Here is a 23,218-nt window from a genome sequence, read left to right on the forward strand (position 1 = left end):
ACTACTTAAAAATTGAAATAAAATTCTGTATTCTTCAGGATTGTGTTAGGCTCAGTCCCTACTAGAACTCAGGTAATTTTGAGATGATTAGAATGCTAAAATTAGAAAAAATAAATTTTTAATGATTTTTTTCCAAATTTCGATTGTCTGATAGCGTACGGGTGGACCTGCTACTACTTAAAAATTTAAATAAAATTCTGTATTCTTTAGAATTGTGTAAGGCTCAGTCCCTACTAGAACTCAGGTAATTTTCAGATGATTAGAATTCTTAAATTTGGAAGAAATTAATTTTTAATGATTTTTTTCCAAATTTCGATTGTCTGATAACGTACGGGTGGACTTGCTACTACTTAAAAATTGAAATAAAATTCTGTATTCTTCAGGATTGTGTTGGGCTCAGTCCCTACTAGAACTCAGGTAATTTTGAGATGATTAGAATTCCTAAATTTGGAAGAAATAAATTTTTAATGAATTTTTTTCTAAATTTCGATTGTCTGATAGCGTACGGGTGGACCTGCTACTACTTAAAAATTTAAATAAAATTCTCTATTCTTCAGGATTGTGTAGGGTTCAGTCCCTACTAGAACTCAGGTAATTTTCAGATGATTAGAATTCCTAAATTTGGAAGAAATAAATTTTTAATGACTTTTTACTAAATTTTGATTGTCTGATAGCGTACGGGTGGACCTGCTACTACTTAAAAATTTAAATAAAATTCTCTATTCTTCAGGATTGTGTAGGGTTCAGTCCCTACTAGAACTTAGGTAATTTTCAGATGATTAGAATTCCTAAATTTGGAAGAAATAAGTTTTTAATGACTTTTTACTAAATTTTGATTGTCTGATAGCGTTCGGGTGAAAGTGCTACTACTTAAAAATTGAAATAATATTCTGTATTCTTCAGGATTGTGTTGGGCTCAGTCCCTACTAGAACTCAGGTAATTTTGAGATGATTAGAATGCTAAAATTTGGAAGAAATAAATTTTTAATGATTTTTTTCCAAATTTCGATTGTCTGATAGCGTACGGGTGGACCTGCTACTACTTAAAAATTTAAATAAAATTCTCTATTCTTCAGGATTGTGTTGGGCTTAGTCCCTACTAGAACTCAGGTAATTTTCAGATGATTTGAATTCCTAAATTTTAAAGAAATAAATTTTTAATGACTTTTTACCAAATTTTGATTGTCTGATAGCGTACGGGTGGACCTGCTACTACTTAAAAATTTAAATAAAACTCTCTATTCTTCAGGATTGTGTTGGGCTTAGTCCCTACTAGAACTCAGGTATTTTTTAGATGATTAGAATTCTTAAATTTGGAAGAAATTAATTTTTAATGACTTTTTACCAAATTTTGATTGTCTGATAGCGTACGGGTGGACCTGCTACTACTTAAAAATTAAATAAAATTCTGTATTCTTCAGGATTGTGTAGGCTCAGTCCCTACTAGAACTCAGGTAATTTTCAGATGATTAGAATTCTAAATTTGGAAGAAATAAATTTTTAATGACTTTTTACTAAATTTTGATTGTCTGATAGCGTACGGGTGAGGCTGCTACTACTTAAAAATTAAATAAAATTCTCTATTCTTCAGAATTGTGTAGGCTCAGTCCCTACTAGAACTCAGGTAATTTTCAGATGATTAGAATTCTTAAATTTGGAAGAAATAAATTTTTAATGACTTTTTTACCAAATTTTGATTGTCTGATAGCGTACGGGTAGACCTGCTACTACTTAAAAATTTAAATAAAATTCTCTATTCTTTAGGATTGTGTAGGGTTCAGTCCCTACTAGAACTCAGGTAATTTTCAGATGATTAGAATTCCTAAATTTGGAAGAAATAATTTTTAATGACTTTTTACTAAATTTTGATTGTCTGATAGCGTTCGGGTGAGGGTGCTACTACTTAAAAATTGAAATAAAATTCTGTATTCTTCAGGATTGTGTTAGGCTCAGTCCCTACTAGAACTCAGGTAATTTTGAGATGATTAGAATGCTAAAATTTGGAAGAAATAAATTTTTAATGATTTTTTTCCAAATTTCGATTGTCTGATAGCGTACGGGTGGACCTGCTACTACTTAAAAATTTAAATAAAATTCTCTATTCTTCAGGATTGTGTAGGGTTCAGTCCCTACTAGAACTCAGGTAATTTTCAGATGATTAGAATTCCTAAATTTGGAAGAAATAATTTTTAATGACTTTTTACTAAATTTTGATTGTCTGATAGCGTTCGGGTGAGGGCTGCTACTACTTAAAAATTGAAATAAAATTCTGTATTCTTCAGGATTGTGTAGGCTCAGTCCCTACTAGAACTCAGGTAATTTTGAGATGATTAGAATTCTAAAATTTGGAAGAAATAAATTTTTAATGATTTTTTTCCAAATTTCGATTGTCTGATAGCGTACGGGTGGACCTGCTACTACTTAAAAATTTAAATAAAATTCTCTATTCTTTAGGATTGTGTAGGGTTCAGTCCCTACTAGAACTCAGGTAATTTTCAGATGATTAGAATTCCTAAATTTGGCAGAAATAAATTTTTAATGACTTTTTACTAAATTTTGATTTTCTGATAGCGTACGGGTAGACCTGCTACTACTTAAAAATTGAAATAAAATTCTGTATTCTTCAGGATTGTGTTAGGCTCAGTCCCTACTAGAACTCAGGTATTTTTTAGATGATTAGAATTCCTAAATTTCAAAGAAATAAATTTTTAATGACTTTTTACCAAATTTTGATTGTCTGATAGCGTTCGGGTGAGGGTGCTACTACTTAAAAATTGAAATAAAATTCTGTATTCTTCAGGATTGTGTTAGGCTCAGTCCCTACTAGAACTCAGGTAATTTTGAGATGATTAGAATGCTAAAATTGGAAGAAATAAATTTTTAATGATTTTTTTCCAAATTTCGATTGTCTGATAGCGTACGGGTGGACCTGCTACTACTTAAAAATTTAAATAAAATTCTCTATTCTTCAGGATTGTGTAGGGTTCAGTCCCTACTAGAACTCAGGTAATTTTCAGATGATTAGAATTCTAAATTTGGAAGAAATAATTTTTAATGACTTTTTACTAAATTTTGATTGTCTGATAGCGTACGGGTGAGGGTGCTACTACTTAAAAATTGAAATAAAATTCTGTATTCTTCAGGATTGTGTAGGGCTCAGTCCCTACTAGAACTCAGGTAATTTTCAGATGATTAGAATTCCTAAATTTGGAAGAAATAAATTTTTAATGACTTTTTACCTAAATTTTGATTGTCTGATAGCGTACGGGTGGACCTGCTACTACTTAAAAATTTAAATAAAATTCTCTATTCTTCAGGATTGTGTAGGGCTTCAGTCCCTACTAGAACTCAGGTAATTTTCAGATGATTAGAATTCTAAATTTGAAGAAATAATTTTTAATGATTTTTTTCCTAAATTTCGATTGTCTGATAGCGTACGGGTGGACCTGCTACTACTTAAAAATTTAAATAAAATTCTCTATTCTTCAGGATTGTGTAGGGTTCAGTCCCTACTAGAACTCAGGTAATTTTCAGATGATTAGAATTCCTAAATTTGGAAGAAATAAATTTTTAATGACTTTTTACTAAATTTTGATTGTCTGATAGCGTACGGGTGGGCCTGCTACTACTTAAAAATTGAAATAAAATTCTGTATTCTTTAGGATTGTGTAGGGCTCAGTCCCTACTAGAACTCAGGTAATTTTCAGATGATTAGAATTCCTAAATTTGGAAGAAATAAATTTTTAATGACTTTTTACTAAATTTTGATTGTCTGATAGCGTTCGGGTGAACGTGCTACTACTTAAAAATTGAAATAAAATTCTGTATTCTTCAGGATTGTGTAGGGCTCAGTCCCTACTAGAACTCAGGTAATTTTGAGATGATTAGAATGCTAAAATTTGGAAGAAATAAATTTTTAATGATTTTTTTCCAAATTTCGATTGTCTGATAGCGTACGGGTGGACCTGCTACTACTTAAAAATTTAAATAAAATTCTCTATTCTTCAGGATTGTGTTAGGGCTTCAGTCCCTACTAGAACTCAGGTAATTTTCAGATGATTTGAATTCCTAAATTTTAAAGAAATAAATTTTTAATGACTTTTTACCAAATTTTGATTGTCTGATAGCGTACGGGTGGACCTGCTACTACTTAAAAATTTAAATAAAACTCTCTATTCTTCAGGATTGTGTTGGGCTTAGTCCCTACTAGAACTCAGGTATTTTTTAGATGATTAGAATTCTTAAATTTGGAAGAAATTAATTTTTAATGATTTTTTTCCAAATTTCGATTGTCTGATAGCGTACGGGTGGACCTGCTACTACTTAAAAATTAAAATAAAATTCTGTATTCTTCAGGATTGTGTTGGGCTCAGTCCCTACTAGAACTCAGGTAATTTTGAGATGATTAGAATGCTAAAATTTGGAAGAAATAAATTTTTAATGATTTTTTTCTAAATTTTGATTGTCTGATAGCGTACGGGTGGACCTGCTACTACTTAAAAATTTAAATAAAATTCTCTATTCTTCAGAATTGTGTAGGGTTCAGTCCCTACTAGAACTCAGGTAATTTTCAGATGATTAGAATGCTAAAATTTGAAAGAAATAAATTTTTAATGATTTTTTTCCAAATTTCGATTGTCTGATAGCGTACGGGTAAACCTGCTACTACTTAAAAATTTAAATAAAATTCTCTATTCTTTAGGATTGTGTAGGGTTCAGTCCCTACTAGAACTCAGGTAATTTTCAGATGATTAGAATTCCTAAATTTGGAATAAATAAGTTTTTAATGACTTTTTACTAAATTTTGATTGTCTGATAGCGTTCGGGTGAGGGTGCTACTACTTAAAAATTGAAATAAAATTCTGTATTCTTCAGGATTGTGTTGGGCTCAGTCCCTACTAGAACTCAAATAATTTTGAGATGATTAGAATGCTAAAATTTGGAAGAAATAAATTTTTAATGATTTTTTTCCAAATTTCGATTGTCTGATAGCGTACGGGTGGACCTGCTACTACTTAAAAATTTAAATAAAATTCTCTATTCTTCAGGATTGTGTAGGGTTCAGTCCCTACTAGAACTCAGGTAATTTTCAGATAATTAGAATTCCTAAATTTGGAAGAAATAAGTTTTTAATAACTTTTTACTAAATTTTGATTGTCTGATAGCGTTCGGGTGAGGGTGATACTACTTAAAAATTGAAATAAAATTTTGTATTCTTTAGAATTGTGTAAGGCTGAGTCCCTACTAGAACTCAGGTAATTTTGAGATGATTAGAATGCTAAAATTAGAAAAAATAAATTTTTAATGATTTTTTTCCCAATTTCGATTGTCTGATAGCGTACGGGTGGACCTGCTACTACTTAAAAATTTAAATAAAATTCTCTATTCTTCAGGATTGTGTAGGGTTCAGTCCCTACTAGAACTCAGGTAATTTTCAGATGATTAGAATTCCTAAATTTGGAAGAAATAAGTTTTTAATAACTTTTTACTAAATTTTGATTGTCTGATAGCGTTCGGGTGAGGGTGCTACTACTTAAAAATTGAAATAAAATTTTGTATTCTTTAGAATTGTGTAAGGCTGAGTCCCTACTAGAACTCAGGTAATTTTGAGATGATTAGAATGCTAAAATTAGAAAAAATAAATTTTTAATGATTTTTTTCCCAATTTCGATTGTCTGATAGCGTACGGGTGGACCTGCTACTACTTAAAAATTTAAATAAAATTCTCTATTCTTCAGGATTGTGTAGGGTTCAGTCCCTACTAGAACTCAGGTAATTTTTAGATGATTAGAATTCCTAAATTTGGAAGAAATAAGTTTTTAATGACTTTTTACTAAATTTTGATTGTCTGATAGCGTTCGGGTGAGGGTGCTACTACTTAAAAATTGAAATAAAATTTTGTATTCTTTAGAATTGTGTAAGGCTCAGTCCCTACTAGAACTCAGGTAATTTTCAGATGATTAGAATTCTTAAATTTAGAAGAAATTAATTTTTAATGATTTTTATCCAAATCTTGATTGTCTGACAGCGTACGGGTGGACCTGCTACTACTTAAAAATTTAAATAAAATTCTCTATTCTTCAGGATTGTGTAGGATTCAGTCCCTACTAGAACTCAGGTAATTTTCAGATGATTAGAATTCCTAAATTTGGAAGAAATAAGTTTTTAATGACTTTTTACTAAATTTTGATTGTCTGATAGCGTTCGGGTGAGGGTGCTACTACTTAAAAATTGAAATAAAATTTTGTATTCTTTAGAATTGTGTAAGGCTCAGTCCCTACTAGAACTCAGGTAATTTTTCAGATGATTAGAATTCTTAAATTTGGAAGAAATTAATTTTTAATGATTTTTATCCAAATTTTGATTGTCTGACAGCGTACGGGTGGACCTGCTACTACTTAAAAATTTAAATAAAATTCTCTATTCTTCAGGATTGTGTAGGGTTCAGTCCCTACTAGAACTCAGGTAATTTTGAGATGATTAGAATGCTAAAATTTGGAAGAAATAAATTTTTAATGATTTTTTTCTAAATTTCGATTGTCTGATAGCGTACGGGTGGACCTGCTACTACTTAAAAATTTAAATAAAATTCTCTATTCTTCAGGATTGTGTAGGGTTCAGTCCCTACTAGAACTCAGGTAATTTTCAGATGATTAGAATTCCTAAATTTGGAAGAAATAAGTTTTTAATAACTTTTTACTAAATTTTGATTGTCTGATAGCGTTCGGGTGAGGGTGCTACTACTTAAAAATTGAAATAAAATTTTGTATTCTTTAGAATTGTGTAAGGCTCAGTCTCTACTAGAATTTAGGTAATTTTCAGATAATTAGAATTCCTAAATTTGGAAGAAAAACATTTTTAATGACTTTTTACCAAAATTCTATTGTCTGATAGCGTACGGGTGGACCTGCTACTACTTAAAAATTAAAATAAAATTCTGTATTCTTCAGGATTGTGTTGGGCTCATTCCCTTCTAGAACTCAGGTAATTTTGAGATGATTAGAATGCTAAAATTTGGAAGAAATAAATTTTTAATGATTTTTTTCTAAATTTTGATTGTCTGATAGCGTACGGGTGGACCTGCTACTACTTAAAAATTTAAATGAAATTCTCTATTCTTCAGGATTGTGTAGGGTTCAGTCCCTACTAGAACTCAGGTAATTTTCAGATGATTAGAATTCCTAAATTTGGAAGAAATAAATTTTTAATGACTTTTTACTAAATTTTGATTGTCTGATAGCGTACGGGTGGACCTGCTACTACTTAAAAATTTAAATAAAATTCTCTATTCTTCAGGATTGTGTAGGGTTCAGTCCCTACTAGAACTCAGGTAATTTTCAGATGATTAGAATTTCTAAATTTTGAAGAAATAAGTTTTTAATGACTTTTTACTAAATTTTGATTGTCTGATAGCGTTCGGGTGAGGGTGCTACTACTTAAAAATTGAAATAAAATTTTGTATTCTTTAGAATTTTGTAAGGCTCAGTCCCTACTAGAACTCAGGTAATTTTCAGATGATTAGAATTCTTAACTTTAAAAGAAATTAATTTTTAATGATTTTTTTCCAAATTTTGATTGTCTGATAACGTACGGGTGGACCTGCTACTACTTAAAAATTGAAATAAAATTCTGTATTCTTTAGTATTGTGTAGGGTTCAGTCCCTACTAGAACTCAGGTAATTTTCAGATGATTAGAATGCTAAAATTAGAAAAAATAAATTTTTAATGATTTTTTTCCAAATTTCAATTGTCTGATAGCGTACGGGTGGACCTGCTACTACTTAAAAATTTAAATAAAACTCTCTATTCTTCAGGATTGTGTTGGGCTTAGTCCCTACTAGAACTCAGGTATTTTTTAGATGATTAGAATTCTTAAATTTCGAAAAAATAAATTTTTAATGATTTTTTTCCAAATTTTGATTGTCTGATAGCGTTCGGGTGAGGGCGCTACTACTTTAAAATTTAAATAAAATTCTGTATTCTTAAGGATTGTGTTGGGCTCAGTCCCTACTAGAACTCAGGTAATTTTCAGATGATTAGAATTTCTAAATTTTGAAGAAATAAGTTTTTAATGACTTTTTACTAAATTTTGATTGTCTGATAGCGTTCGGGTGAGGGTGCTACTACTTAAAAATTTAAATAAAATTCTCTATTCTTTAGGATTGTGTAGGGTTCAGTCCCTACTAGAACTCAGGTAATTTTCAGATGATTAGAATTTCTAAATTTTGAAGAAATAAGTTTTTAATGACTTTTTACTAAATTTTGATTGTCTGATAGCGTTCGGGTGAGGGTGCTACTACTTAAAAATTGAAATAAAATTTTGTATTCTTTAGAATTTTGTAAGGCTCAGTCCCTACTAGAACTCAGGTAATTTTCAGATGATTAGAATTCTTAACTTTAGAAGAAATTAATTTTTAATGATTTTTTTCCAAATTTCGATTGTCTGATAACGTACGGGTGGACTTGCTACTACTTAAAAATTGAAATGAAATTCTGTATTCTTCAAGATTGTGTTGGGCTCAGTCCCTACTAGAACTCTGGTAATTTTCAGATGATTAGAATGCTAAAATTTGGAAGAAATAAATTTTTAATGACTTTTTACTAAATTTTGATTGTCTGATAGCGTACGGGTGGACATGCTACTACTTAAAAATTTAAATAAAATTCTCTATTCTTCAGGATTATGTTGGGCTTAGTCCCTACTAGAACTCAGGTATTTTTTAGATGATTAGAATTCTTAAATTTTGAAGAAATAAATTTTTAATGATTTTTTTCCAAATTTCGATTGTCTGATAGCGTACGGGTGGACCTGCTACTACTTAAAAATTTAAATAAAACTCTCTATTCTTCAGGATTGTGTTGGGCTTAGTCCCTACTAGAACTCAGGTATTTTTTAGATGATTAGAGTTCTTAAATTTGGAAGAAATAAATTTTTAATGACATTTTACCAAATTTTGATTGTCTGATAGCGTTCGGGTGAGGGTGCTACTACTTAAAAATTTAAATAAAATTCTCTATTCTTCAGGATTGTGTAGGGTTTAGTCCCTACTAGAACTCAGGTAATTTTCAGATGATTAGAATTCCTAAATTTAGAAGAAATAAGTTTTTAATGACTTTTTACCAAATTTTGATTGTCTGATAGCGTTCGGGTGAGGGTGCTACTACTTAAAAATTGAAATAAAATTCTGTATTCTTTAGAATTGTGTAGGGCTTAGTCCTTACTAGAGCTTTGGTGATTTTTAGATGATTAGAAAACTGAAATTTGGAAGAAATGAAAATAAGAAATTTTCGATTATGAAATTTTAATTCTTCCATTTTTGCAATTTTTTTTATTTTGTCGCAATTATTTTTAAAACTTAATTTGTGTTTTTTATTTTAAAAGTGGTGATAATAGTATTTTTTTTGTATATCTTTTTTATTTTTATTATTTACATTTTTCAATTGGATATAAATATCCTAAAATGATCATTAAAAAACAAACATGGAAAAATGAAATTTTTATATAGAAAGATCTTTGTGTCGTTCTTGTAGGATTCTTACTAAATTTCCTTGTAAGAGAATTTTTATAAGATCCATGCGTCACAGAAAATCCTGGGCCTTAACCAGTTCCCTTAATTTTTCCTTATAAGATTTTTACTAGAATTCAATTTTTGATAAGGAAACTCAGGGAAATTTCTACATTGGAAGTGGTATTTTTTTTTGTCTTTTCGTCTTTTGGTTTTGAAAGAACGCTATTTTATGCAGTAAAAATAGAAAAAAGTGCGGAAAAGTATACTTTTTTGTATAGTGTATCCTTGTAGAGTCGATTATGTATTTTTAATTTTTTTTTCGTTTAATTATCAAGAAGAAAGATTAAATATATTTATAGCAAGCAGAGCCAGTAAAACCGTGGACGGAAATGTTTGATGCTTCCGTTGAAGGCCCAGCTTGTCCTCAACCTAATAACTCGCATACTTCTGAGGATTGTTTGCGCTTAAATGTCTATACAAATCAGGTACATCCAAGTAGTTATCGATATCTTCATGTTTTATAATTATGAAAAATTTAATTTTCATAAGCTCATAAGTTTTCTTATTTGACTCGGGCTGGTTATATTTTTTTATGTTTTTTTTTATTTTTGGTTCGTAAATTCCGTATTTTTAAATACTTTCACTGATTCGAGCCCTTTTATAGTAATTGGTTCCCTTCCAAATATAATAATATTCATTATAGGTGCCAACAAAATTTAATTTAGTGCGGAATCCAGTAATAGTTTACTTTCATCCCGGTGCCTTTTATGTTCGATCTGGTCGAAGTAATTTACAAGGACCGCAATATCTATTAGACAAAGAAGTTGTTTTGGTCACTGTAAATTATCGTCTGGCTTCTTTAGGTTTGATATAATATTCCGAAAATTATAAATACTTCCAATCATTCTAAAAAGTTTAAAGTAACTTAAAACAAGTTACTTTAAGTAAAACTTGTTCTTGTAGTCAACAACAAAACAAACATCAAAATGGAATATATTTTATTGAAATTTAGGGAGTATTTAATAATTTATTAATTACCTTTTATAGTTACTTAATTAATTTCTTAATTAATTACTTAATGGAAAATTGAACAGGTTTCATGAGCACCGGCGATTCTTTAATGCCGGGAAATCTCGGTCTTAAGGATCAAGTGGCAGCATTGCGTTGGGTTAAAAATAATATCGCTGCTTTTGGAGGTAATCCTGATTGCGTGACAATAACCGGATATAGTGCTGGTGGTTGGAGTGTAACATTACATTTGGTGTCACCAATGTCAAGGGGATTATTTCACAAGGCAATTGCAATGAGTGGTTCTGCCGTTTTTCAGAAACCATTTCCCAAACATCAGAAGAATTTGGCAATAAAGCAGGCTCAAATTTTAAATTGCCCCACTGATAATACACAAAATATGCTCAATTGTTTGAAGCAAAAATCAGCGAACGAAATTGCTAATACTTTGGAAAAATTCTCTGTAAGTAACTCTATGTTTAGTTTAAACTAAAGTCCCGCAACCATACTCTTATGTCAGAATTAGCAACATCATTTTTTTCAGTACCTTTAAATTATTCTATTTTACAATCATTTTTTTAGAATTTTTTATTAATCAATCTTTTACCTCTGAGAAATATTAATTATAGTGAAGGAAAATAAACAAAAAGAATTTTTATATTTTTCGTTCGGTTTATGATTGTTATTGTTTGATCCAATATTTTTTTTCAATTTCAAATTATTGTCGACTTTAATGGAATCGTCGAATTTTAGGAATGGAATGGGAATCCAATTTGGGTTTGGACTCCAGTAATTGAGCCAGTTGTTCCTGGTGTCGAAAGATTCCTCCCCGATGATCCGGCTAAATTAATAAGGGAAGGAAAATTCGAGCAAGTTCCTCTTATTGCTGGTGTTACTAAAGATGAATTCGGTGGTATTGTTGTATGTAAGTAAAATAAAAACTAAAAAGAAAAAATATTAAAGTTTTCAAGCTGTAAAAAAAAATTCTTTTTCAAAGTGGCGAGAGAGGAAGCTAAGAAAGGAAACTTGTCTGCAATTAACGATTGGAATACAAAATGGGAGGAAATAGCACCTATTATATTTGTTTACGAAAGAAATACTGCTAGATCTCGACGAATTAGCAGAGAATTAAACTCATTTTACAATCATGATGAGCCAATTACTGTCGATCATCTTCAAGGCATTTCAGGAGTATGAAATTTATTTTTTGTCCTACCTGCACGGAAAGTATGTCATTTCGGGCACTTAAGGCGGGCGCAAAGTAACACATTACGCCCGGGAGTGGGGGAAGCGGGCGGAAAAGTATTTTGCGCCCGCTTGTATGACGTCAGCGGGCGGTAAAGTATTTTCCGCCCGCTTCGCCTACCTCCGAGCGGGCGGAAAATACTTTACCGCCCGCTTGTTAATTATTCGATTTTCTTCATTAAAATGCGACATTTTCGACTTTCTTTTTGTGTTGACTATAAAACTGCAAACATTTTCAACTTGTTTTATTTTGTCTATAAAAATTTGCAATTTTTTTTTATTTTCTCTAAAAAAATAATGAGACATTTGGTTTTGTTCCCATTTCGTTTATCAAAATTGTCAATTTTAAAAGTTCTTGTTTCAGTTTTGTTTAATTATTAATTACTACGTTCTAAATAAATACTATGTTTCCAGAATACATTGTTTTTTATTTCTATTTTAAAACTTCTATCATTATAGACTTCATTCGATATAATGTTTATATAGAGCTTAATTTTTAACTAATATGAGCGTTTAATCGTGCGTGCCCTCTATGCCATACTTTCCATGCAGTTAGGACAAAAAATTATGTTCGCATCATGGGCGCAAAGGTGATTACGACTTTGGCGGAATTTCGGGACCTCGGGGACACTTTCGCTCCCTCGGCTTCGCCTCGGGCGCGAAATTGTGTCCCCTCGCTCCCTTCATTTCGCCATCGTCGCAATCACCTATTTTGCGCCCTTGTTACGAAAATAACTATTTTGTCCTACCTGCACGGAAAGTATGTCATTTCGGGCACTTAAGGCGGGCGCAAAGTAACACATTACGCCCGGGAGTGGGAGAAGCGGGCTGAAAAGTATTTTGCGCCCGCTTGTATGACGTCAGCGGGCGGTAAAGTATTTTCCGCCCGCTTCCCCTACCTCCGAGCGGGCGGAAAATACTTTACCGCCCGCTTGTTAATTATTTGATTTTCTTCATTAAAATGCGACATTTTCGACTTTCTTTTTATGTTGACTATAAAACTGCAAACATTTTCAACTTGTTTTATTTTGTCTATAAAAATTTGCAATTTTTTTTTATTTTCTCTAAAAAAAATAATGAGATATTTGGTTTTGTTCCCATTTCGTTTATCAAAATCGTCAATTTTAAAAGTTCCTGTTTCAGTTTTGTTTAATTATTAATTACTACGTTCTAAATAAATACTATGTTTCCAGAATACATTGTTTTTTATTTCTATTTTAAAACTTCTATCATTAGAGACTTCATTCGATATAATGTTTATATAAAGCTTAATTTTTAACTACTATGAGAGTTTAATCGTGCGTGCCCTCAATGCCATACTTTCCATGCAGTTAGGACAAAAAATTATGTTCGCATCATGGGCGCAAAGGTGATTACGACTTTGGCGAAATCACCTATTTTGCGCCCTTGTTACGAAAATAACTATATTAGTTTAATTTATTAAATATTCTTAAATTTAGAAGTAATTGGATATTGTTTGTATTTTTCAGCTTTATCGTGATTCCATCATTTCCTATTCAGTTCATCGTCTTGTCAATTTAGTGGCAGCCTCATCGTGTGCACCTGTTTATTATTATCATTTCACATATCAAGGCAGATTTAGTCACTATTTGGATCCTGAAACAAACAAACCGATTGGTAAAATATATAATTTTTACTATTTATATAAAATTATAAATACGAAGTAATAAACTCAAAAAATGTTATATTCGACTCAGAGTTTACTCAATTTTTTTATTTGTTTCAAATAAATTTTATCAAAGAAAAGTTATTCGAAGAAAAGTTTTATTTGCGGTTAAAATAAATTTTATTTAATTCAAATACAAAATTTTATTTGTAACAAATATACTTTTGTTTAACTCATATGAAAATGCTATTTGTGAAGAATTGAATTTTTATTAAATAAATAATATTTGTCCCAGAATCTACTAAATAATTTAATTGTTAAAAATAAAAATTGTATTCGTCAAAAAAAGAATTTTTACTTGACTCAAATTAAATTTATTTGAACCAAATAAAATTCATTTGAACCAAATAAAATTTATTATGAACCGAATAAAATTCCTTTGAACCAAATAAAATTTATTTGAAACAAATAATTTAGTAGACCCAGAGGAAAATATACTTTTATTGAATGCAAATAAATTATATTCGGATTAAATACAATTTTTTTCTGAGTGTCATTAGAATGAATCTCTGGTTATTAAAATATTATCCTCTGCTTTTTATTAAAATCGAATGAAATTTTATTAAATTAATTAAATATTAAAATTATTTATTGAACTTCTTTTTACAGGTGTTTCACATCATGATGATCTGATGTATATTTTCTACATCGAACAATTTCCATTTTTCAAAAGAGTCGATCCAGAAACACGAACAGTAGAACGAATGACAGCCATTTGGGAGAATTTTGCAACAACTGGAGTACCAATTGCCAAAAATGACCAACTTTTTGAAAATGTTACTTGGAAGAAATTCACTCCTGAGCGTAAACGTCATTTGGAAATTGGCGATCATCTTACAATGAGAAATGGACTTATTAATCCTGAAGAAATGAAATTGTGGGACAGATTATTCCCTTTGCCATAAATTGAATAATAACAATTTTTTTATTTTGTGATTTTTACTATATTTTACAATATTTTCACTACGTATGAGAATGAAGAAGTTTTCTTTATTCTCTGCTTAATTTATCAAAAAAACTAAAAAGTATGAATTTTTTCCCCTTTTAACATAAAAAGAAATTCCAAAGTTCGTCACTGTTAAATTCTTTCTAAACTATTTATTTCAAAATATTATTTTTGTAAAATAATTATAATAAATTTTGGAAAGTAAATTCGCTTGAAATTCATTGAATTTCAAAATAAATAACAGCATTGTAATTGTAATAAACATTTTAATTTAAACTTTCAAAAATATTATAGACTGCAAAGAAAAAGATAGGAGAAAAATTATTTTCAATGTTTCCAAAAGGAATTTAATTAATTTTGAATAAATAGTACATCTGTACATGGATATTATTTATTTAGTTATTAATTATTATTTATTAGTTAATAATAAATTTATAATAAAAAATAGTGGAAAATAGAGAAATCATTAACAAATTGTCTAAATAAATAACAAATAATTGAAATAATTATAAAAGAATAAAAAAACAATTGGGAAAATAATTAAAATAGTTAAAATAATTTAAATAATTTCCGGAAAATCCTATTGACATAAATAAAAAATACAAAAAAATATTTATTTGATGATAGACATATAATCATTTTTTTTATTCTTTTTTTTACTGTTAAATTGGTAATAATTTTTGTTTTTTTTTTGTTTTTTTGTTGTAAATTTTGCAACAGAAAAGAATATTAATTTGTTTACAGATGGTAACGATGAAAGCTTACCGAATGCGGGTAAGAAATTCTCTTTTTGCTTCGCTATTCGGAGAATATAATCGACTGGTAAATAAAAATAATTTCAAGTTGGTAAAAAAATGCATTTGTGATAAAATTTACTAATTCAAAACAAAATGTAAAATTTACTTATACATTGAAAAAAATTACTATTTGTCAATAAAATTTACTAATAAGTTTTTTTTCATTATAGTCAGACTTGATTTTTTATAAACTAATTTTAAGTAGTACAAAATAATTGTTGTCATATAACGAAAAAAAATGTTGTAAAAGGAACAAAAAAATGGTTTTTAAGTTGTAAAAATCAATTTTAGTCAGACAAAGAATATTTAATAGAATATATTTAGAATATAAAATTTAGAAAAACTACAAAAGAATATTTTGGTTTCGTTTCGAATTGTTATCAGTAGAAAAAGTCTGTTACAGCCAGACATAGATCATTTAAGAAATTCTATTCTGAGAAGCACAAAAAATATATTTTAAATCGAATTTTCAGTAGTACAAGTCAGTTATTGTCAGACAAGAAGAAAGCTTCGTTTTTTCATGTATCAATTTTCAGAGGTCAAACAGTCAGTCTTTGATTATTTTTTAAACTTTATTTCGAGTACTCTATGTCATCTTTAGTCAGACAAGAACAAATTTAAGTCAGAAAAAAATTTTTAAAATGCTTTTTTCAGTAGTAACAGTCAGTCATTAAATATTTTTAAACCTTATTTCAAGTAGTGTAGCACTTGAAGTCAGAAAAAAAATTTTTAGTCAGAAAAAAAAGAAAAAATGTTTTATTCAGTAGTAAAAGTCAACTTTAGTCAGACAAAGAATATTTATAATTATTGTTTTGATATATTATCAGTAGAAAAAGTCGATTACAGCCAGACATCTATATTTATAATTTAATACAATATATTCTGAGAAATAGAAAAAAGATATTATAAATCGAATTTTCAGTAGTGCAAGCCAGTTGTTGTCAGACAAGAGAAAAACTTCGGTTTTTCAAGAAACAATTTTCAGCTGTAACACAGTCAGTCACTGAATATTTTTAAACCTTATTTTGAGTAGTGTATGTCATTTACGATCATACAAGAAAAAATTTTAAGGCAAAAGAAAATTAAAAAAAAATTTTAAGTAGTAAAAATCAAATTCAGTTTGGACAAAGAAAAGTTATTATTGTGATTGTTTCTATTTATTTAACAGTAGAAAAAGTCCGTCACAACCAGATATTTATAATCAAATAAATTCTTTTCTGAGAAACACAAGAAATATATTTAAAATCGATTTTTCAGTAGCGTATGTCATTTGTTGTCAGACAAGAAGAAAACTGCGATTTTTCAGGTATCAATTTTCAGAAGTCAAATAGTCACTAATTGTTTACTTTTGAATTCTATAATTTTAAGTAGAGAATGGCATCTGTAGTCAGACAAAAAAAAATGTAGTCAGAAAAAAATAAAAAAAAATGTTTTTTTTAAAGTAGTAAAGATCAATTTCAGTCAGGCAGAGAATATTTGAAATGATTGTTTTGATTTATTATCAGTGGAAAAAGTCTGTTACAACCAGACATTTATAATTTAATAAATTCTATTCTGAGAAACACAAAAAATATATTTTAAATCGATTTTAAATCGAGTTTTCAGTAGTGCAAGTCATTTGTTGTCAGACAAGAAGAAAACTTCGGTTTTTAAGCAACAATTTTTAGTAGTAACACGGTGAGTCATTGCTTATTTTATAAACCTAATTTTGAGTGGTGTATGTCACCTATAGTCAGACAAAAGAAATTTAAGTCAGAAAAAATGAAAAAATTCTTTTTTCATTAGTAAAAATCAATTACAGTCAGACAAAGAAAGTTATGATATATTATCAGTAGTAAAAGTCAATTACAGCCAGACATATGTATGTATTTATATTTTACAAGAAAAAATTTTAGACAAAAAAAAATGACTAAAAAAAGGTTTATTTCAGTAGTAAAAGTCGATTATAGTCAGATACAGAATTTTTAATGTTTGTTTGGATTTGTTATTGTCAGTAGAGAAATTCCGTTACAACTAGACATCTATATATAATTTAATAAATTATATTGTGAGAATCTTAAAAAAGATATCTTAAATCGATTTTAAATCGTGTTTTTAGTAGTACAAGTCATTTGTTGTCAGGCAAGTAGAAAGCTTCGATTTTTTTCAGATATAAATTTTCACTTATAAGCCAGACAATGATTATTTTTCATACCTAATTTTGAATTGTTAATATCATCTGTAGTCAGACAAGAATAAATTTTAGACAAAAAAAATTTTTTTAAATTTTGCAAATAGTAAAAATTGCTTTTAGTCAGACAAAGAATATTTACAGTGGTTATTTTCAATTTATTATGCCAGTCAAAAATATCAATAACAGTTGGACATCCATAATTTAATTAATTATACTTTGAGAAATCCAAAAATGCTTCCATCCTCAGTAAATATTGGACATTAATTCTCTGAGTCCTGTAAACTGGAAGCAAAAATTTTCCTTTTCATTATTAAGCTTATTTCTTAATTAAAATTCTAACTGTTTACAAAAAAAGTTGATTTTGTAATTTTGTAATTTTTTTTAAGAGTTATTGTGTAAACGATTTATGCCTAATTTCTAATGAAAACAAAGTTTTGCTTCAATTTCTCTTAGATTTACAGATGAATAGCATTAACAATTAAATTTGATGAAAATATAATAATAAAAGAATAAAACGTTTTTAAAACTTGTTTCAATAATGTCACTTTCATAGAGACAACATTAAAACGACTATTTCATCTTTTTCAGTAGAAAAATTCAATTTTAGTCAGACATAATTATTTTTAATTTTCTTAGTAGTACAAGTCAATTATAGACAAAAAACAATTCTCGGTAAAAACTACTTTTGTTCCAGACAAAAATAAAAAATAAATCAATTATTATTTTAGTAGAGAAAGATAATTTTAGTCAGACCATACCGATACAGAGTCAGACATAATATTCTTTAAAAAATTATTATTAGTAGAATAAGTCAATATTGAACAGATAAACTGAAAAACAGTGTTTTTTAGTAGAAAAAGTCAATCTTAGCCAGACAAACTGAAAAGCAGTGTTTTTTAGTAGAAAATGTCAATTTAAGTTAGACAAACTGATACACAGGATATATTGAATTATCAGTAGTAGTGGTGGTCATTTTTGAGTACGAAATCATATTTTTTTAAATATTATTAGTAGTGTTAACGACCGTCAATGCTCGTCGGTGGATAAGGAGGCAAATAATTGATTGATAACTTTGGTAGAAAAAATGTTTATTATTCACTCTGAATTTACAATATTTATATTTAAATTGTTAACACAAAAAACCACTGAAATAGTAACAAATTAGTTGTAGGGATATTCAAATGCCACGCGGCGTCATCCCTTGTTAGGATATCCCATATGTCCCTGCGGACGTCATCCTTCACATCAGATGGTGCGAACGTAACTGAAAGGATACAAATCGAGGTGTTACCCTCACTTTCCATTTCCCTTTCCACCAGAATCTGCAAAAGAAAATTTATCACAAAGGGCAGCGACCCTTTTCGGCGCCAAGGTACCATAAACCATCGTTCAGGTCAAAAATGAACCAGCGAGAATAACGAAACAACATAAAACAAACAATGTAATACAAAACGAACCTAGATAATAAAATTAAACAATTTTTAACGAAAACTCGAATTCAACATCAAAAACTTTTTAATCGTTAACATTCTCCCCCCCAGTACGGAAAGACACATTTTCTGTACTTTTAGCAGGAACTATCACAATGAGATTGGCGGTTGACCTCCTAATCCGTTTACCTCTTGATTCGACTTCCGCCGAACGTATTCTCCCGTCTTTGCCCGGAATAATCTTCCTTATTATTCCTCTGGGCCATGAATTCCTGGGCGAAGTTGCATCGACGATTAACACTAAGTCACCTACTTCCAATGCTCGAACCTCTTGTGACCAGCATTTTCTCGCAACGAGGTTGGGCAAATACTCCCTTATCCAACGGGCCCAGAACATATCGGCCAACCGTTGGGAGATTCGCCACGTTTTTCGGGAATATAAATCGTGATCAGAAAACCTTCCAGGTACCGTTACTCCTGATGAGGAACCGAGGAGAAAATGGTTCGGTGTTAGGCTCTCATGGTCTTGGTGGTCCATTGATAGATGTGTGAGAGGTCGACTATTAATTGTATGTTCTACCTCCGTCAGCAGCGTGCTCAACACTTCCTCCTTCGGAGCCCTCGAATTAAGTATAGCGTTTAGCGCTATCTTTACACTTTTAACCATCCTCTCCCATGCACCTCCCATATGCGGCGTTCCCGGAGGTATGAAGCGCCATTTTATTCCCCGATTCGTCATCTCATATTCGAACAATTCATAATCGATCTCTTTAACCGACCTTTGCAGTTCCGAATTAGCACCGACCATATTCGTACCGTTATCTGAAAATATTTCACTTGGATTTCCGCGCCTAGCCATCATACGTCTTAATGCCAATATGGCGGAGTCCGTGGACAGCGACGAAGCCATCTCTACGTGGATCGCTCTAGTTGTGAGGCATGTGACAAGTACTCCCCATCGTTTTTCGTGTCGCCTACCCACAGTAACCGTCATTGGCCCAAAGTAGTCTAGACCGCAAAAACTAAATGGTCTGTGGTGATGCCTTAGCCTTTCTACGGGTAAGTCACCCATTCTAGGTATCAGGGGTTTCGATTTTCGGACGCGGCACCATTGACATCGGGATACTACTGATCTAATAGTTGCACGTAACCCTAAAATCCAATATTTTTGTCTTAGTTCATTTACTACGATCTCAGGATTCGCATGACCGAACTTCTCGTGATGACTTTGTATCAACAACCTGGAGTAGCGGTGCTTTCCGTCTAATATGATTGGTGACTTCGCGTTTTCAGGTATTCCTTCAGCTGAATTTATTCTTCCATCCACTCTAAGGATTCCTTCCCTTTCGTCCATCAAAGGGGTAAGATTAACAAGCCGACTATCTCTCGATAATGGTATCTTGTTTCTTGTTTGGTACAATTCTTTAGCGAAACAAACTTGTTGAACTTCTTTTATCCACAATAGTTCAGCTTTCTCTAAGTGTTCTGGGTCGAGATGAAGATTTCGTTCGCCTTTCCAAATACGGGGCGAAAGGAGTATCCACGCGGTGCAACGTATTAGACATAGCCACTTTGAGATGTGATTGATATTGGGTAGTATGCGATCATCGTTACATTTTAGAACAGCAGAAAATTCTTGTTTAAGTTCTACTGTACGTGATTCATCGGGTTTTATATCTTGTTGTTTCGGCCAGCACCTTTCGTCCTTTTGTAGATATGAAGGACCATTAATCCATCTTTTCATGTGACTTTCTATTTTTCCGGAACCTTTAGTCGAACTATCTGCTGGGTTTTCTCTAGAAGGCACCCATCGCCATTCATTTGGATTTGTAATTTCGTCAATTTCACCAAGACGGTGGGCAACAAACATTTCGTATTTTAGGGGATCTGTTTTAATCCAAGCAAGGACAGTGCGGGAGTCAGTCCAAAAAATACGTTTTTTTATGTTCAATCTCATTTCTTCAGTAATTGTTTTCGCCAACCGACTAGCAATAAGGGCTCCTTGTAATTCCATCCTTGGGATTGACATTTGTTTTAGTGGTCCTACTCTGGCCTTTCCGACAATAAATGACACGTGGTGTTCACCGCCTATATCAGTCGATCGTAAGTAGGCCACGGCTGAATATGCCTTATCACTGGCATCGCTGAACACGTGGAGCTCTAGATTTCCCGGATTTTTCATTGTATTAAAGTAGTGTCTTGGGATTCGGTAGTCTTCCATCTTCGTCAAATCTGCAATCCATTCCTGCCACTGGACGTATTCGTTCTTGAGCAATTCTTCGTCCCATCCTATTTTGCTACGCCAAACATTCTGAAGCAATAACTTTCCTTTAATGGTAAAGGGTAATAATATACCTAGAGGATCGTAGATTGACATTATAACTGCTAACATCTGTCGTTTGGTTACTCGTCTCGTTTTTTCGGCAGTAGTCATTGGCAACTTCTGCGTGTTTAAATTAAATGAAATCTTGTCAGTATCTAAATCCCACTTCACCCCGAGGGCCCTCTCTACATGATCCTTTGTCAAGTCGACTGTAGCACAAACATTTTTCTCGATTGCCAGTGCCTTTATTAGTTTCTCGCTATTACTGACCCACCCTCTGATTTCAAAACCCCCCTGTTCTTGTATCTCAATTACTTCTCTTATCTTCTGTACTGCTTCCTCTACCGTGTCCTCACTGTCCAAATAATCGTCAACGTAATGATCATTTTGGATCGCGTGTACAGCCGAGGGATATTTGTTTTTATACTCTTGAGCATTTCTATTCATAATATACTGCGCCGTGCAGGGGGAAGAGGTAGACCCAAATATAAGGGAAGTCATAACGTATGTCTCAGGTTCGTTTATCCGATCCATGCCGCGCCACAGGAACCGTTGGGCATCTTGGTCATCCTTACGCATTTTAATTTGGAGAAACATTTCACGAATATCACCCATAAAGGCGATTTTTTTTCTTCTGAATCTAATGAGCACACCTATTAATGAAGGAACTAATGCTGGACCTGATAGTAAATTGCCGTTCAATGAAGTTTCTGCAAATTTAACCGCTGCGTCAAATACCAGCCGGATCTTTTTAGGTTTGTTGGGATTAACGGAACCGAAATGTGGTAGATACCAGATACGTTTACTCTCGCTTTCTTTGTTTTCGAGTTTCCGCGCGTATCCTGCATTTAAAAGATGTTCCATCTGTTGACAGTATCGTTTTCCGTATTCGGGATCCCGATCGAGCTTACGTTCTATCGACATTAACCTATTCAGAGCGACCGTTCTATTATTGGGCATTCGAGTATTTTCGTCCTTCCATAATAACCCTGCTTCCCAACCCTTGTTTATCCTTTTAGTGGTTTTTAATAATATTTCTTCTGCTTTGATATCTAACTTATTTCTGCGAGTAGCACCGCTAATTCCTATACACTCTAAACTAAAATGTGATTTTACTAATTTATGTAATTTATCATCTGCTTGTACTTCCGACTCTTTTCTAAACCCGAGTTCTTTTATCGTGTAACATGTACTAGTATTATTAGCGTTCTCTGGAACTTGCCCGTGTACTACCCACCCCAATTTGGTAAGCGAGGCTGCAGGTAATTGGCGCATTTTAGCAACAATTTTAATGGGTGCGATTAAGTCCCAATGGTCTTGACCTATCAAGAGTGTCGGTACCGCGTTTTGATATGATTCGATCGGCAACCTTGATATATGCGGATATCGTTTTAGTATGTCGTTTCCCAAAGATTGACTTGGGAGTTTGAGGTTTGTTAACGTTCGGGCGTTAGTTATAGAGTGAGTAATATTGCTACCCACTGCACTGATTTTAAACGAAACTCGTTTGCTTTCTTTATCTTTAATTCTAAGATCGTCGACAGTAACTAATTCTAATGATTCAATTAAACCTTTGATCCCAACAGTTTTTGCTACCTGAGCATCTAACAGGGTTATCGTTGATCCTTCGTCCATGATCATAAAGACACTAATCGATTTTAGAGGTCCATATAACTGCACCTTTCCTATTTTTAAGAGTACGCGTTTATTATTGCCTAGTCATATATCTGGCTGTTTTGTTCTCGACGAATTTAAGGCCTCCTCGCGCAATTTTGACGTTTCAGAATCTACCGATTTGTTCTTCACCCGGTGTAATAAAGGATGATGCGTCCCCCTACATTTAGCGACACTACAACCCATTTCGCGGCATTTACCTTGTCGATGTTCGTTACTGATTAAACAACGAAAGCAAACACGATTCTCACTCGCCCAATTCCATCGATCTGATATAGATAATTTAGTAAATTTATCGCAGTCAGTCACGCGGTGTGAAGCAGATTCGCAATAACCACATTTTGCCTTACTTTCATTCGTGTCGACGTTCTCTTCACTTGTTAGGTAAACCCTTTCTTTATTTGGTTTATGATCCCATCGAGTTCG

General features: G+C 31.5%; 2 protein-coding genes across 2 annotated transcripts; one reads left to right on the forward strand and one right to left on the reverse strand.

Annotated features, from left to right (window-relative positions):
* The first annotated feature begins 9,664 nt into the window (after positions 1-9,664).
* LOC122504524 (esterase FE4-like) lies at positions 9,665-14,521 on the forward strand. Its single transcript, XM_043615677.1, has 7 exons — positions 9,665-9,994; positions 10,213-10,372; positions 10,604-10,980; positions 11,271-11,442; positions 11,515-11,708; positions 13,253-13,400; positions 14,059-14,521. Exons 1-7 carry the CDS (start codon positions 9,899-9,901, stop codon positions 14,352-14,354), a joined length of 1,443 nt encoding a protein of 480 aa, XP_043471612.1. The 5' UTR covers positions 9,665-9,898; the 3' UTR covers positions 14,355-14,521.
* Positions 14,522-18,880: 4,359 nt separating this feature from the next.
* Positions 18,881-22,753, reverse strand: LOC122504525. Its single transcript, XM_043615678.1, has one exon. The coding sequence runs from the start codon at positions 22,751-22,753 to the stop codon at positions 18,881-18,883; it is 3,873 nt and encodes a 1,290-aa protein (XP_043471613.1).
* Positions 22,754-23,218: the final 465 nt, after the last annotated feature.

Source organism: Leptopilina heterotoma, unplaced genomic scaffold (genome assembly GCF_015476425.1).
Source record: "Leptopilina heterotoma isolate Lh14 unplaced genomic scaffold, ASM1547642v1 Lhet_3027, whole genome shotgun sequence".
Lineage (NCBI taxonomy): Eukaryota > Metazoa > Arthropoda > Insecta > Hymenoptera > Figitidae > Leptopilina > Leptopilina heterotoma.

Coding starts and splice junctions, on each gene's coding strand:
- LOC122504525 (XM_043615678.1), bottom strand. CDS start 22,753: ATGGACGAAGGATCAACGATAACCCTGTTAGATGCTCAGGTAGCAAAA.
- LOC122504524 (XM_043615677.1), top strand. CDS start 9,899: ATGTTTGATGCTTCCGTTGAAGGCCCAGCTTGTCCTCAACCTAATAAC. Junction 10,373..10,603: donor TTATCGTCTGGCTTCTTTAG/GTTTGATATAAT, acceptor AAAATTGAACAG/GTTTCATGAGCACCGGCGAT. Junction 11,709..13,252: donor ATCTTCAAGGCATTTCAGGA/GTATGAAATTTA, acceptor TGTATTTTTCAG/CTTTATCGTGATTCCATCAT.